The sequence below is a fragment of the Passer domesticus genome, chromosome 9 (genome assembly GCF_036417665.1).
Source record: "Passer domesticus isolate bPasDom1 chromosome 9, bPasDom1.hap1, whole genome shotgun sequence".
Classification (NCBI taxonomy): domain Eukaryota; kingdom Metazoa; phylum Chordata; class Aves; order Passeriformes; family Passeridae; genus Passer; species Passer domesticus.
Window position 1 is genome coordinate 30,130,504 of NC_087482.1, and position 17,019 is coordinate 30,147,522.

At 40.9% G+C, this 17,019-nt stretch overlaps 1 protein-coding gene across 9 annotated transcripts in view; it reads right to left on the reverse strand.

Annotated features, from left to right (window-relative positions):
* The window catches only part of DOCK3 (dedicator of cytokinesis 3), a 184,742-nt gene that overhangs the window by 90,684 nt on the left and 77,039 nt on the right, over positions 1-17,019 (reverse strand). For all 9 annotated transcript variants that reach the window (XM_064432344.1, XM_064432350.1, XM_064432343.1 and 6 more), the window contains exons 9-10: positions 16,494-16,648; positions 1,548-1,629 (exon numbers count right to left, since the gene is read on the reverse strand). In XM_064432344.1, the coding sequence (XP_064288414.1) occupies positions 1,548-1,629; positions 16,494-16,648 (237 nt within the window). The remainder of the gene's footprint in view (positions 1-1,547; positions 1,630-16,493; positions 16,649-17,019) is intronic.

Below are 17,019 nucleotides of genomic sequence, written 5' to 3' on the forward strand. Positions count from 1 at the left end.
CACATTCTATAGCAGATGAGTGAGAGTCTAAGCACCTCCAGCAGGCAGTGATGGAGTCTGAGCACACTGGAGAGCTGAGACTGCAGCAGCTTTGGTATTTTTGCACAGTAATAGCAAAGGGAGCTCAGGAGGTATCTGATCAGGTCTGGGGCTGCACTGGCAAATTCCTGCAATCCCAGGGCTAGCTGCTCTTGGACTACACTGGCCCTACTCACAATATGCAGCAGCTGTCTCCTGGAACTGTGTAATGGTCCTGGCTGTAATTTATCATTATTTTTAAAGGCTGTAAAGGCTGGTTTGCAGATCACGAGAGCCAAACTGTTTCACACTGTTCACCACACAGAGAGAAACAGGACCATGACTCCAAGTTCTTGGCATGGGTGAGGGTGAGGAAGGTGGATGCTGAAAATCTTATCCAAACTGATGAACCTCAGAGGCCAGAAAGTGCCAAAGTTGATACAAAGCCTGTGCTGCCTTTTGGGAATTCCTTAGGGCATCTCCTAAAGCTGCACATCTGCCTTTCACCTGACTCAGCCTCAGTGCTGAACCTTAACCCCTGCCACCTTCTCTCAGCAGGGCCAGACTCTGGGTTTGAGTTACCATCTCTGGGTGACACTGTCACCTTGCTGATGTTCATTCTGCTGGCAGCACCTCACTGATGGTGCCAAAACCAGAACCGTTGCCGATGTCAGCATCCAGGTCAGTGCTACTTTTGGACTGCAGCCCTCAGATCCAGATGGAGACAGAACAGAGCATCCTTACACCTGGAGCTATTCTGTTCCCTAAGAGGAGGAATTCTGCTGCCTTCTTAAGGGAGAAAAGGGAACAGTGCTGGGGACCATGCCTGGTTCAGTGTCCAGCCCTGCCTGACCTCAGAGAGTGTCACTGCCTGAACCAAAGCTCTGCCATCTTTCTTCTTCACTGAAGGTAAAAATACTTCTGCTCCAGAGCTTTCAGTGCACTAACTAAAGGTGAGTCACGATGGAAGGTGTTTATCACACTTGGGATCTGAGATTCCTTTCAGTTATTCTGCGAGTTGTTAACTTTCAGTGCCTCTAGATTTTTATATTCTTTCTGAGAAGCAGCAGCAGATAAAATTATGGTCTGACACTTGATTCTGAGGGAATTTTAAATACAACTTAAGACCAGCACAGGAGTGATTTCTGACAAGGGCATGTAGGGACAGGACAAGTGAAAACACTTGTCTGATTTTCATTCAGAGAAAACTGCCTTGTTTTATGTTCAGGCCATCACAGCCTTTTCCTATGCTCTGTTATTGAAGAGCACAGCATATCCAATGAAAATATTCAAAATTTCACACTATCTGCAGGAACAAATGCAAGTACTTCAGCATATTCACTTAGACATAGAAGTAATTTAGAAGTACATTCACTTTCTAAGTTAACGTTTAGTCAAAACCATAACAAAACTTAGAAATTATTTCTCTTCTACTAATTATATTGGAGAGGAAGAACTGGGTTTCCTCGCCCTCAGGAAACCTCCAAGCCCACTCCTGTGAGGGGAGAAGAAAGGGAACAGACACGTACTGTGAAAAGTGCACACATTCGATCGATCTTCTCTGGATTCCTGGGGCCTCCATTCTTGTTTAACCTCACCATGAACCTCTCACTGAAAAACAAACAATGGTAAAAAACAATCAGCTTTTCCTGTACATACTTCAACAGAAAAATACAGGTAGATTTGGGTTTCATTAAAAAAACATGCAGTGGTTTTTATAATTCCAAAGTCTATAAAACAGTACCCCCTGGTCTATACAAAATGATATAGACTAGGACAGAGTTCTAATAGGAAGTAGTCTGCATGTGAAAACACTGTGTTGATGCATATTCATGATGCAATAACATTAAAATAATGTGAACATAAGAAGCACAGAACCTGTACACGTTACAACTCCTCCAGGCAAAGGCTAAGGCAAACTTGCTGAGAGGTGCACCGCTTTTGGTAAACCTGAGTTCATTAAAATCCACTCAAAAGTAGAAGTTACAAGAATACCAATTAAGCAATCTCCTTCAACATACAGCATTTCTAGAAGCAAGACACTAATTCAAATACATTAAGATTCAATTGATATAACTCTTAGCAATCAAATTAAGCAGCTCTTTGGTGAATAAAACCAGCACGTTTAGCCAGAGTGCAAAATGAACAATACTCACAATGCATGGTAAGACATGGACACTACTTCATGGATATTACTCCTTAACACAGAGAATTTATGTGTAAAAGTAAGTTTGATGAGCAATTTTTCCCTAGTGTGCAACAGCCCCCTAAGTATTGACCACAGTTTTCTTCCTAGATTTTCACAGAAACAAAGAGAGAACACATCATTTAACCTTCCAGTAATCACAGATCCTTTCAATCCTATCCAGTACAACTAAATCAACTCCAGCAACCTTCATTTGATACATTTGCCAGCATATTATCCACCCTTGGCCTGAAGAAAATGAAAGCACAGTGTTCACACTACCTCCTTTGGCAGCTTGCTCCAAGGGCCACTCATCCCTGCTGTTGAAGCACATGGATCATGGAAAATGCCTGATTTCAGTGCACAGCCACTGCTCTTTGTCACCCTTCTGCATTAAAGAGCCCTTTAGAGAAACTCATTTCTTGCAGGGCAGGGATAGCAGTGATAACCCCACATACAAATAAGCAATTTAACACTTAAAAAATCCAAGAAAAAGTGCTGGAACCATTTTGTAGAACTCACCCACCAAAATTTTTCAACAGCATTTCAAGAACAGTTCTAAAGCTGTAGGATTGTAACAGTCTGGTACTGAGACCACCTGCACCATAAATACACACACATCTGGGGGTTCCACACAGGCAAAGCCAAGCTCCTGCTCAGCCTGTGATTTATCAGACATCACCTCTTGGCCCTTCCACACAGCTTTATGCTGTGAGTTCATGTGACCTGTCCATTATAAACACTGATATATTTTCAGAATTATTATTTTTGTTGAAATGGTCCTTAATTCTCAAGCGTGACCCATACATCTCATTATACACCTTTGCAGGATAATTTATGTAAGTAAATGATGCTCAGCAATCCAGATCATCCCTCTCTGGCTGTTTCACTCTCCCTGTCACTCGCTGTTACTGCAATCTCCATGTATTCCACAACCCCATTCAGTTATAATTTTAATTAATTTGCTACCAATGCTTATAACCTCAGAGACTGCCGAAATGCCACAAAGAAATCCATAAGAAACAGATATTTGATGATTCTTTTGAGATGTCAGTAAGTTAAGAACGTTTTACCAAATCCTTTAATGACATGGTAAAGTCCATTCTTTCAGTAATTTTGTGATGTGTTAAGTGGAGAGCAGGACAATATTATACCTTCACAATATTACACTGACAGTCACATTACAACATTACATCTTCACAGCTACCTCTGTCTACTTAACACATAAATCAATGTTACATACTGTATTTTAAATTTCCAGTAAGATGTAGTCTTGAACTTTCAAAAGAGGGGTGTTTAAGTTGGGGTTTTTTATTATTATTATTTCAGCTCTAATGAGCATTTCATTTTCATACAGAAGCTGAATGCAATACTGTGTGCCACAAAATCCTGTGCAGACTGTCCCTTGGACAATGGCAGGGAAGGGGCTGCCAATTCTTTGAGCTGCGCTGCCTGCATGGATTTCATTCGTTAACAAAAGATTGCTTCATATGCTTTTAAAGCACCCAGAGAGGGATATTTTGGAGATTCACTTGATGGTCTCTTGCAAGGTTTTCCTCCATTAATAAGTGGAAATCTTTCAAAATTTGAAATTCATCTTTTCCTTGTCATTAGAGCCAAGGAGAAAATCTGGTTCCTGTCCCTCTATTCCAGCACTTTTCAAGAAATAAAGCAGCCACCACCCCTCTCACCTGCCTATTGATCACCTGTTCCCTTATTCCAGCACCACTGCAGTAACAACCTTTACACTCCTTCCCTTAATTTAGAGTCCTCTTGAGTTTGTGTGAATAAATAATTAAAGGGACTGTGCGTCAACTGCAGCATTTGAGAACTGTGGAACAGGAAGAGGCATTTGGCCAAAGGAGGTCCAAGGACAGGAGGCACAGAGTGACAAGGCAGCAGTGCCAAGAGGCCACCCCAAAGGACCAAGCCAGCCCCAGTTCTCCCTCTTTTCCTTGCACATCGCTTCTCCTAAACTTGCGGGTTTGTTTCTCACCTTCAGCATTCCTCTAATCTTTGATATTACTACTGATCAAGAACAGTTTGCTATTCTGCTATTCCGGATAACAGGATATTATTCTGCTGTTCTTTTATGATCCTACTAAGGTCTCAGTGGTGCTGATACTGTCAGGGTCGCTGGAATAGGATTGGAACCTTTTTTACACTGGTGACCCACATTATGAACTAGTTAGTCAGCTGCTTCCCATTTTACAACTGCAAATTTATTTCTATGTCAAAGCAAATCTGGAAGAATAACCCTATTTCCAATGACCTGAAAATCCACTGCCTTTATCTATCATTGCAGGTCTGTTTTTAGACAAAAATACACACATTTAGGGTCAAGAAACTTAATGGGAATTCAGTATCTTAATTTCTTCTTTTAAGAGCTACGTGCTTGGAAAAAGTTGAGTCTCCAGTGTGTCTTTTCCTCAAGTTTCTCTTCTGCACAAGGATGAGAGCATGCACAGAATCTAGGCAATAGTAAGTCCAGTTTAGTAAGACTGAAATATGAAATCTGAATAAACTCCATGTGGAAATTTATTAAAATCCCAGTAGGTATAACTGCCAAATGTGAAGGAAATGAAGCATGGGAGGTACTGAGATGCAATCTACTGCTTGATCCTACTGCTGACCAAAAAAAACCCAAAACCACAAACACCCACAACTAAAACCAACAACTCAATAAAAGTTTTCAGCTATTCTGAAAACACCAAAATCAGTTATTTTGCATAAAATTGGAGATAAATGCATCAAAACAGAGAAAAAAATTAACATTTTACCCTGCTGAGCTCAGACCCAAGAGGTGCCACATCAGAAGTAGTATCTTAAACAAAAGCTTATTTATCCCTCTTCCTCCTATATGCTATAAGTAAGCTCCAATTACTCTAATTGCAGCATCTCCTCCTGTGCTAATTCACATCCTAGTGAAACCACCTCTTGTGCAGCACTAAGCCAGGGTTTACAATCACTCTCATGATTAGCAATTGCTACAGCTACTCAAATACAAGAACCACTGCTCTGACAAGCAAAGTCAAACAGCTTCTTGTTCGTTCACTTGAAAAGGAGGAAAAATGAAAGGACTCTAGTGTCTCACTTCTTGGCTTCCCCAAAGTGACTGAAAAGCAGAACCATACTGAACTCTGCAGAAAGGAAGGAAGCCATCACTGGTTTGAGATGTTACATTTTCAGCATGAAAAATGGGGCAAACAGGGATAAAATTTACTGTTGGTGAGCAGGAGTGGTACTGCGCCCCCAGGGAGCTTTTTTTGCCGAGGTTTGTTTGGGACGTTCTTTGCACAATGTGTGAAGATGACAACAAAAGGAAAGGGCTGGCAAAGAGCTTGGGCTGGACTGGTGAGCCCCTTGTGTTCATTCATGGGCACATTTCATCACTGGGGTGCTTCAAGGCAAAAAGCCTGACTGAGCATCAATTTGGGAATGAAGATACAGCATTAAGAGATGCATAATGCAAAAGTTGTGGAGGTCTGCAGAGAGGCTGCAGACCAATTTTCTGTTTGGAGACTGGTGATAAAGAACACGGACTAAAAAAATTAATTCTTTAACAAAGTACAGGAGATTGGTTTTCCAAAGCAGGGACAGCAGCACATTAAGGCTTAAATCTCCTTAGGCAGAAACCTCATATTTATACCCTTCCCTTGCCTTAAAAAATGGTCCAGCAGCTATTTCTCCCAGAAACAAAACCTTCTTCACCCTCTCCATTCCAATGTGCCACTGAAAGAAAAAAGGTACAAATATACAAATGCTCCCCATTTTTTCTTATTTTCCTAAGTGCCACTTATTTCTAGAGAAAACTGGGGGAACACTGACAACCGCCATGATTATTAAAAATACCTCAGTCCTTTCTCAAAAACTGCATTTAATTGGGTTTTCAAAATTTAGCATGTGGCCATTCCCTTCTGAGAACACAGGTTATTTTAAAAGTACATATTGGTCCATGACACACATAGAAGTGCTCAGGGAAGGGATAACGTGGTAGTGGAAGAGATCATACAACAACTTGTATTTTAGACTTTGATCTTCTCTTGGTGTCTCCCTAGGTTTCTTTCTGACACTTTTAGTATCATGTAAAACCTTACCTGCATGGAAAATAGAAACTCAGGAAGAGAAATCTGAAAATGCTGCCACAGAAGCCAGAAGTTTGCAGGAATAAGCTACAAACACTTGTCTAGCCAGGAGAGTTCTTCTCCCTTCAGTCTTACTGGTTAAAAAATAGATGATAAGAATGACACTATTTCATTTCTCCTCTGCCCTCCTCCCTGAAAAATCTCTAGTCTTTTCTTTAAAAATTGTTAACATGCCTGACAATAATTCTAGACTAACAGTTGAGCTGGCAATATGAGTAGTATAAACATTGGAAAATGCTACTGTAAAAGCACTGTATTTTGTCCCAGGTAAACCTCAAGAACAAACTCCATACAGGCTATCCAGGAGAGAGTTTGGGATGAGCTGGTCACTCTATGGCAATTAAACCTTGCCAGTAACTCCCTTCAAAATATCCCAGTCTTGTTGCACACCACATTTCAGGAAGTTTACCTCAACAGTGCCATCAAACACTGCATTCTTCCTGCCCCTGTGTGTACAAGCTCTACAAGGACAATACGTTGACCAGATGAATGGAATTATGTTGGGAATTACTGGTATAGGATCAAAGCATTTTCTTAAAGCTGCAAAAAAAGGAGCTTGTTTCAAAACATGAATTAACTTGGGAGAGAAACACCATGAAAGAGACCCCTGGGGCTTGGTGGGAATGGGAAGGGGAGAGAAAACTGAACTACAGTCTCAAAACCTTACAGTTTGGACAAGCTAATATTTGCATGGATTAACTTGGGAAGCTGTTCCTGTATCAAAGAGGAAGTGCACTGACCCAGCAGAGCAGAAGTTTGAAAGCCCCAGGAGAGCAGCATTAGTGAGTCTTCCAGAAAGCAATTACTGCTCCCCACCATCCTATTTGGAGGCTGAGGGAAAATCAGGCTCTACTGTCCTGGCTTTCCATTTGTGCTGCACCCTGCAATACAGTTAATAACCACATATTTGCTTGCACAACTTCACACAAGAAAAAAATAGACATTTATTTTCATTCCATTGGCCAAATTGGAAATTGGAATTTGGAAATTTGTTCAAATGTCTCGAGTTTATCAACTGCAAGAACATTACCAGAGTCAGTGATTGAAACGGTCACATCAGGACAGCACTGCAGCCTGATGCTTTTGAGAACACCCTGTAGGAACTTCCTAAAAAGGAAACAAACCTCACTTCAGGCTTTCTGAACTTTATTTCAGGAGCATGGTCTCATGTTCATGAAGAAAGCATGCACCTATATCGACATTTTAGTAATTTCCCATTGTGAAAAAGAATTAGTTTTACTCTTGAAAGATTATTTAAGCAGTAGGACTATCCTCTGAAAAAGCTTTTCAAGTTTGTTTTCTGTTCATCATGATTATCTTGTAGAGTTGCTAATTTTTGCTCATCCTCTTGGGAAAAATCTAGGTCCTTACAGCTGCTGTAAGACTGACCTAATAACAAAATCTCCCAGAGCTCCACAGAATGAGCCTCCATTCTCAGTGTGAGTGTGACAGGAAACCAGAGCGTATGTACAGAATGGACCCATGTCTGTGAAGAACTCAATTCCCACTTCCAGTGTAAACCAACAGCATCTCCCAGATCGCAGCATGTTTGAGCAATCCATCACGGGCAGCGGTCACTGCCGAGCCCTGGAGACAGGAGCATCACCTCTGCTGCACCTTCAGTTTGCTCACTGTCTCAACAGTGACTCAGGGACTGTTTAACAATCTTCCTTTTCAGGCAAGTGCTCAGGGAGTGTGTTTGGTTTTTCCCTTTTCTTTTGCTGGGGGAGGCAGGAGAGTTCTTTCCCGAGCTGTCTTACCCAGCAGCTCTGCAATAACCCCGCTTTCACAAACAACTGAGGCACAGTACACTGCTTTGGTTTATGGGGTGTGTTTTATAAAGACATCTTAGAGAAAAGAACACCGAATCTGTGAGGGAAATCAATCTGGCCCTGAGAAAACAGCTCCAAGCAACACAGTTTGCTTCCTAGCAAATTCAGGCTTAATGCTCATGAATTATTAAATTACCACATTGGCGAGAAGCCCCAGGGGAGGATTACAGAGCTTACAGTAAGACTGTTACTGCAAACACTGGGTTTCCATGGAAACAGAAAATAGTGAAAATAACTACCTGTCATTTCTCTTGCCACATTCAAGGGAAAACCACCACAATGTTAAAGTGTTATTGAGACTTGCAGGGGAAAGGGAGCTAAGCACCAATTACATTCTCCTTGGCTTCTTGTGACTCTGCCACACTTGAACATTTGACACCATCATGAGGATTCTTCTCTTATTTCCATCATGAAAGGTACAAATTTTTGTTCCTGAAAGGAATTCTGTCAACTAGAAAAGGCTTCTATTAAAAAAAAGAAAAAAAAAAAAAAGAGACTTCAGTCATCTAATGCAATTCCCCAGTGAGGGTGATTTTAACTAATGGAAGGCAAGGCAGACTGACCCTGCCAGGTGGCAGGTGAGGGAAGCTTTGCAGGGAAGATTTCTAATTTTGGATTACAGGTATTTTGTAGAATAAGGATTTTATCAACCTCTCTACCCTGGGAGGAGCTAATGGTTCTGAGGTCTGATACAGCAGCTGTCACATTTGATTCCTGCTCTACAAGAGCTTTGCACATGACAATTTCTGTCAGGGACACAGCCCTGGCTTTCAAGGGGGAATTTCCCCACAGAAACAGCTGAAGCACAAGAAGAGGCTTCCATGCACTGAGCCTTCCTACAGATAGAAAACTACTTGGAAGTGCTTTCTCTGAGCTCACTTACACATTTAAACAACACAGATTTCCCGCTGCCCCTCACATGAGCAGAATTTCTTCCAGCTGTGTGTATTCATGACACATTGTCCATTCCTCCTGAGCAGGAAAAGGGAAGAAGTTTCAACGCTTGCAACTTATTGATTTCTTCCTGTTAAAAGCTAAAGAATCAAAATAACCCTGTAAAAAACTCTATATCCCTGCCTATTTGTACGTCATACTTGATCCCCAACCAAAAAAAAGCCCCGATTGTGAGGAAAGGAGGATGGTGGTGGTGAGAGGTACAAAATAAGTTGGATATTTGTAAAAGCTCCTGCTTTGGAATAGCTACATATTAATAATTCCATAGGAACCAGGAAAAATAGTAATTTTATAGAAAAGAATTAGCATATTCAATAACACCACTGACATCTCTTACAGCAACTTCCATATACAAATCCAGACAGTAGCAGTTTCTTTTGCATACACTATTAACAAGACAGAGAATAAACAGGAAAACTAAGCAAATGCAGATTCCAGAGAGATCCAGGGAATCCAGGAACACATCACTCCTCCTGTGTCCTTTTCTAAAAATCTACCCACCAAAAAACCTTATAAAATATTTCAGAGGTTTTGTCTTCAGTGATGACAAAACTTGTATTTTTCAGATGTTCTATATTCTACCAGAAAGGCTCCTTGTCCCAGATGTTCATGTGCAGCAGACTTCAGAGACACACAGGTTTTCCATGGTCGGTGCAGTGACCAGAACAAGGCCATTGCTGTGGGCAGCAATATTTCTTAAAGCTTGCTTAGCTTTTGAGGAAGTTCACCTTGAGCAGGATGAAAAACTCATGCTGCTCCCATTACTATTGCTGTGAATTACCTATTGCACAAAGCTCAGAAAAATACTTCCCTTGTAATACTAAAGCCACAAAAAACCTGAAGTACGGGAGAAGCTGATGGAGGATTAGCTATCCCAATAGATCAGATTGCTAAAAGACAGGTAAAAATATAAAGATGGGTTTTTTCATGACTAAGCAGAAGAAAAAACTCATTAGTTGGTAAGGTTAATCCCTAAGAAAATTTTCTGAATATTAAAGAAATAATTCTGAGTGATACAAAGTTATTTTTTCCCAGCAGCCAAATCATTATACTGACAGTGAATGAGATAACTTTTCTATTTTAAAATAGCTATGCTATTAAAAATATAACAAAAGGAAAATTTAGCACATAATGCACAATAAAAGTAAAATATAATTTTCTACTTCCTTACACAGCAACTGGCAATAAAGGAACATGATAATATTTTAAAGCAATTAACTGGGGATAAATGCCCACACACTGTCCCAGCACTCCCAGAGCCATTACTTGAGAGACAAACCATACAGAAAAAGGATCTTCAGGTCAGTCCCATATCCTGGGAGAAAATGCAGTCAGGCTGGTTTGACACAGTTCTTATTGCAGATCTTTCCACGTTCATTAACAACTTCTCTTTCAGCTATTCAACTTCAACCATATTTACCTACCCAGAGACCCTTCTTTCCTTTCTCTGACCTTATTAATGCCAGTATTACTCTTTTTTATTTCACCTGTCCCCCTCTCCACTCCCAGCTGCCAAACCTCCCTCTGCCCAAGCAGAGTCTGGTGTCCAGAACGTGCACAAGTTCTACAGCCCTGGCTTGGGCAGGTAGGGCTGCTCTGTACAGCTGTTCCTGCATTAAGGATGCTGATCCTGCACATCAGAGCTTGGAGAAGACTCAAACCCCTTCTCGGACAGGACTTGTGGGAAATTTGCCATAGCATTTGACATGTTGGCTCAATGTTTGAAATGAAAGCTCCTGAGAATGGTAATTGTCTGCAATTAGCAAGTGCTACAGGAAAATTATTCAAGATGACATGTGTAAGCACAATGTAATTTTAGCTACACTGTTCCTGCTAAAATTTTTTAGCAGCTGATATACATTCCTATTGACAGTTAAAAACAAAAAAAAATAAAAACCAAAGCACTAAATGATGATGAGAACCATGGAGCTAACGGCCAGCAACAAATACAAACAGAGATGAGGGATTCCTGTCAAATTTGTCAAGGTAACCTTCAGCAGCTTGGTACAGATTTTTATTCTGACTCTGAACTGGGAATACTGTGTCTCAGAAACTCCTACTACAGAAAGAGTGAAAATCAAATTCCCTACAGATTCATCATTTCTAAATCAAGCATTTCCAAGTGGTGCATTTCATTCTACTCTACCTAAACAGTGGCACAAACATTTTCTTTTTACAGCCTCCCCTGGCCACTCAAGTGCAATGGGACTTCTACAGGACCGGGTTATACAAATGAGTAGCAACTTGAGAAAACTTCTAACACTCACACACTGGTTAAACCAAGCCCAGTTTGGTCATGCCCCAGAAGTTTTCTTGTTTGCAAGGACGCATTTAAATTGGTAACAGTGTTCTCTAATATTTTTATCCCTTTAGTATCTTGAACTATTTACATATTTGTCTACTGATTTTTTCACAGAAAATAATTTGGTTGGAAAATGATCCAAGATCCAGAGACGAGTTACAAACAGGAAATAATTATCTCCATTACCTCTGCAGCTACCACCAAACCCCACTGCAGAGCAGTACTAACAGCCAAACACTGCCGCTGAACATTCGACTCAGCCTTGAAAAATAGGGGCAGATGATTTTATGTCAGATGACTTTTGAGCAGCTGAATCCAACTAGCCTGCTGTAGACCCAGGGTGTTCTTTCAGTCCATAATTATGTTTCCAAACCATGTTTCTCTCCCAAGAACTGCTTTGTCAATGGTGCTAAATCCTTAAGACAAGACTTGGGACAGACTGTACTGCTCACATTCTCCCCATCATCCACCCACAAACTGAGAACATTTCCACAAAAAACATCTTTCTGTATCACCTATTAGCAAGAGCTTTAAAGAGCAAGCTTATATTTTTTCTCATCTGGGATACTGCTTTTAAATTTTAACACTGAAATAGATGTTTCCCAACCAAATCCTTGCCTGTGTTGCAGTGTTTACAATCATGTCTCACCCCAAAGACATGGCAGATATTTAAAACAGACACCGGAGAGAACACCTGGTCTCTCACAAAGGATTTGAACATTTTCTCTATGAGAAATGCCCACATGGACTTCCTCAGTCACTCCCATCAGCACCAGCACAGGCACTCAGCACATCTCCCAAACCCCCAGTCACGACGAGGTCGTTGCTATAATGGGAATGGCAAAGGCTCAGTAAGGAGGAGGAGGCAGGTGGAGGAGTTACCAGCAGAAATATGCACAACACCATCTCCCATGCATAATTACTGCTTAGGCCCCCAGATCTTCAAATTCAATCACATCAGAGTTTCTCTTTTGTTCTATTCACTCTCCATAATTAAGGATATTTCTAGATGACAAGAAAATTTTAAATCCCAGTGGTGTGTAAAATAGGGTAACTGGTTGAAGATGCAGGCAGAATGAAAAACATTCCCATGTTTAAACATAAACTTAATAAAGAAAAAATAAGACAGAAATTTATTTATCCTTTTCCATACTCAAAAGGCTGAGTGAAGTGGGACTAGTCTGCCTAGAAAAGAGAAGGCTTCAGGGTAAGCTAATTGTCCCTTCCAGAACTTGAAGGGAGCCAACAGGAAAGATGGAGAGAGACTCTTTACCAGGGCTGGAGTGAGAGGACAAGGGGGAATGGCTTGGGAGGGTGGGTTTGGATGAGATATCAGAAATAAATTCTCCCCTGTGGGGGTGGGGAGGCCCTGGCACAGGCTGCCCAGAGAAACCCTGGATCCCTTGGAGTGTCCAAGACCAGGCTGGATGGGACTGGAGCAGCCTGGGAGAGTGGAAGGTGTCCCTGCCCATGGAAGGGGTTGAAATGAGATGACCTTTTAGGTCCCTTCCAACCCAAAACAATCCAGGATTCTATGACAGTTAGAATGGACTTAACATTCTTATTTTCAGAAAAAAATCCCACTATCATCCTTCTGAATGTGTCATTTTTCCAAGTTATGCATAATTCCATGCATTTTCTAGAAAAGCAGTTATTATATAGGTATCTAAACCTTACTCTTTTACTGAATTTAATTTATTTTCACTCATCAAAATCATGCTAAAAATGTCAAGAAATGTAAATATAACTCTTATTTGTTGCATCTTTCTAGCACAACTAAGCCTGCATCCCTTTGTCTACCAGTTTCCAGCTCCTTTAGAGCAGTTTCATCCAGCCTGTATCTCTTTATTCCATCGAGTTTAATACTCCTCTTCTGTTGAGGCAGGAGGTGCATTCCCATATAACAGAACAAAATTAGTTGGCTCTGATGTGATTTTTTCTTGACAAATCTATGTTGACTTTTACTTACCATCTTGTTAGCTTCTTAGTGCTAACAAGTAGTTTATCTGTTCCACAACTTTTCACATTTGTCATCGGATTGCAGCTGACCTTCTTAGGGAGATTGAGGCAAAACAGCCATTAAATACTTCAGCTATCTTGGAAACATCTGCTCATGGCTTAATGTCCCCTTTAATCTGTTCAGTTATTTCTTGATTTTGTAAAAAAAAAAGGGTTTTTGCTGGTAAAGCATTATATTCTTTTGGTTTTTTTGTCCCTGATGCCCTTTGGTAGTTGTATTTTTTCTGTAAGTTTCTGTCTCTTCCCATTCCTGTCTGTGCAATTTCATTTGTCCTTTTTTATACTGCCTTTCCAACTCCATTTCACCACAGAACATGGTACAGACTTTCTGTTGTCCCCATATATTTAATTTTTCTTTCATACTGAAACAATTTGCTTCTGTGCTCTTCAACAGTATCATTCAGAAACAGACAACTCTCACATGTCTCTTCTCCACATCAGTTTACCTATCTCTATTTGATCTTTACTGGCACCTTCCTTACTGAGTTCACCATCTTTACAGTAACATTTTCTTTGCTGCTACTCTCAACTCGATCACTCCATGATCATTCATCCCAAGGCATATCTCACAATCACTGGCTATAATCCAAATTGGATCAATTATCACATCATTCTCCAGTAACTTCCACTCAGCAAACAAACTGAGTTATTAAAAACGAGTCACAAAGTTGCTAGACTAGTGTCTTTTGTATACAAGAAAAAAGAAATCCCAAATACTTTAAATCACACAAATAAGTTTTAATCCCTTTTTTAATCTGAACCTTCAAGTTTTATTTATTTAGAAGTATTACTTTTTATATTTGTCAGACTAAAAGTGAAGTAACTTTTTCCTTATGTTTGCCTCTAGGTCTGACCTCTCTGCTGGCAGTGTTGTTATTCCTGCTGTCCATAGCTGCCCACTGCCATCCTTTGTCTGCTCCTCCTTTGCTGACAACCATTAAACACAGGAACATTTTTGTATTCATCTCAAATGGTATTTCAGCTGCTGCTCCAGCCTTCTGATTGCTAATCCACACCTGGTGCATGCTGTTGCTTGAGCCCTTGAAAAACACTGGAACTTGCAGCAATTCTTCACTTAACCTCCCTGGGAAATAACTCTTGGCACCAGCAGGTTCAGGGAGGTTTGTAATCCAGCACATGTCCAAGGCAGTAACACTGAAAGCCACTCAGCCTCCAGCACGAGCTGCTTGGGTAAGAAATTTATCAACCTCCAAACCATTTCAGAAGTCAATTTGTCCCTTTCATTTAGAGTGCAGTGTGCAGAAGCCTTGCTTGGGTTTTTTACCTTAATGTACTATTTCCCGAGAGGACAGAAAATGTTTTAAAGTAGATATAAAAACATCATTCTAAATTTGTAGCAATGTGTTTGTCTGTTTTCTGGTTTCTTCTCCAAAACAGAGCTCAGCCTCATTACACATTTCTTCCCCAGCACTCTTTGGGATGTACGAAAATGTAAAAATTATGCTGTTTTCACTACAGCAGACCACTGATGCTTAATACAAAGAGCTAAGTAATAACAACTGTTTGCACAAAAAAGCACTACTATATATATTTAAATTTGCCTGGACCACTCTTTGTGCTTTTTCTCATTATAACTATTATTTTCTTTTTCTTTAATCAGTGGCAAAACCCTTTCCTTAAGGCTCTCCACTCAGTGTTTACATACAAACCACAGCCCAAGACAATTCATCTCCTTTCAAAGCAATTTCTGCTGGCAGCAGCTTGTCTGCATGTCCCTTCCTCTTCTTGGCAGCCTCCCATCTAAATTATTTCATATTTTTCTGCTTTGCAGTAGGAACTGGTTTGGTGTATTTTTTCTGTTTGGTTTTCCATTTTCACCTTTCCTTCCTAATAGCTATTTTCTGGTCATTGTCTCAAGAGAGGAATCACAGGCACATCCCAAATGCCATCCACTGGAGTGCCCAAAGAGCTGCAGAGATGGGAAGGGTCTGGAGGAGAAGCTTTTATGAGGAGCAGCTGAGGGCCCCTGGCTTGTTCAGCCTGGAGGAGACTGAGGGGAGAGCTCACTGGGGCCTCCAGCATCCTCCTGAGGGCCAGGGGAGGGACCAACCTCTGCTCGCTGTGCCCGGGGACAGCAGGGAGGGGCTGGAGCTGTGTCAGGGGGGATTTAAGATGGATTATCAGGAATACCATCAAGTCATCAGAGCTTTCTAATATAGACCAATTTTCAGTGGGACAAATTTTCTGAAGAGATACAAAACTGTTTTCACTTTGAGTTTTCTTCCTAAGAGAGTAAGGAACATTCTGTGGCTCTTCCTTCACTTTGAAACAAATCTAAAACTAATTGCTGAAAACTAGGAGAGTTTTGACTATGTCAGCAAGTGACTGTCAGGAAATGCTTTTACCAAAACTCAGAACACTGCACAAATATGGTGTTCTTCAGATCAGACCAAGTTGCATTTGCTAAACTTTCAAGACACAAAATAAATGCTGCAATGCTCCTCTACATACCCTGATGTTTTCAAAACACATGCTTGTAAGAGAAAAAGCCAGCCCATGTCATGTTTGCTAAGACTAGTACCAATTAGCTCAATAAACTGAGAGCACAGACATGGGGATGAATCTTAAGGGTTTATGTTTAGAGCAATACAGTGAGGACAAAAAGCTATTTTGTGACAGGCCTGGAAGGCAAGGAAGGGAGGAAAGTTACAGAGGCACGCAGCAGTCCCTTCTCAAACCAGCCCCACAGCCTGGCCCTGTCATTATTTATGCTTCTTAACCAACAGGAGGAGGTCCCTAAGGAGGAAGCTATGAGACACCAAGACCTTCTTGGAGGCAAAGTCAGAAAACTAAAAAATACAACCATTCTGTGCCTTGAATGCTTCACTGAATTTCCTATGCAATGACCAGTACTTCTGATATTCCCAGGAAGGACTGCAGGGCCAGAAACTCATAATCTACCAGCTCTGTCCTTCCAGCTGGGCCACAAGAACACACCTCGTGTTTATCTCCAGTATATCTGCTCTGCTCACAACTCTTTCCCTAGGAAGCTTTTGAGCTCTTTGACAAATTCCCACCTGATCTGTTTGCCTTCCCGGACATCGTACAAAGAGAAGAAGACGTCTGTGTCCTCTCCAATGGTGTTGTAGGTGAAGCTCTTCAGGCTGAGGAAGAAGTGATGAGGCACTGGCATCCGACAGGCTTCCCCGTGCCGCTGACGGATCGTGTCCACCTGGCCAAACAGGGACAACCATTGGCACTTCCTCACAAAGAAAGGACACCTGAACAGACCAACCTGAGCATTTCAACAGAGATCCTGCTTTCCTCTCGCCCTCAAGTAAAAGTTTAATCTCAAATATATTCTGCCTCAGAGATAGGGGCTAGATTAAGCTTTCTGCCTCTATTTTTAACGCTTCTAATTTGAATAGATTGATGAAACTGTGATAACCAAGCAGATACAAAACAAATGGTTTATGCATTGGAAATCTGATTTTATCAAGTAAAGCAAGTCAATCCAATTTCTCAAATTTTGCTTTGATTCTGGTACTGAAAATGAATTATAAGACAGTACTGGAGTGGGTCCTGATGATTTCCATTTAAAGC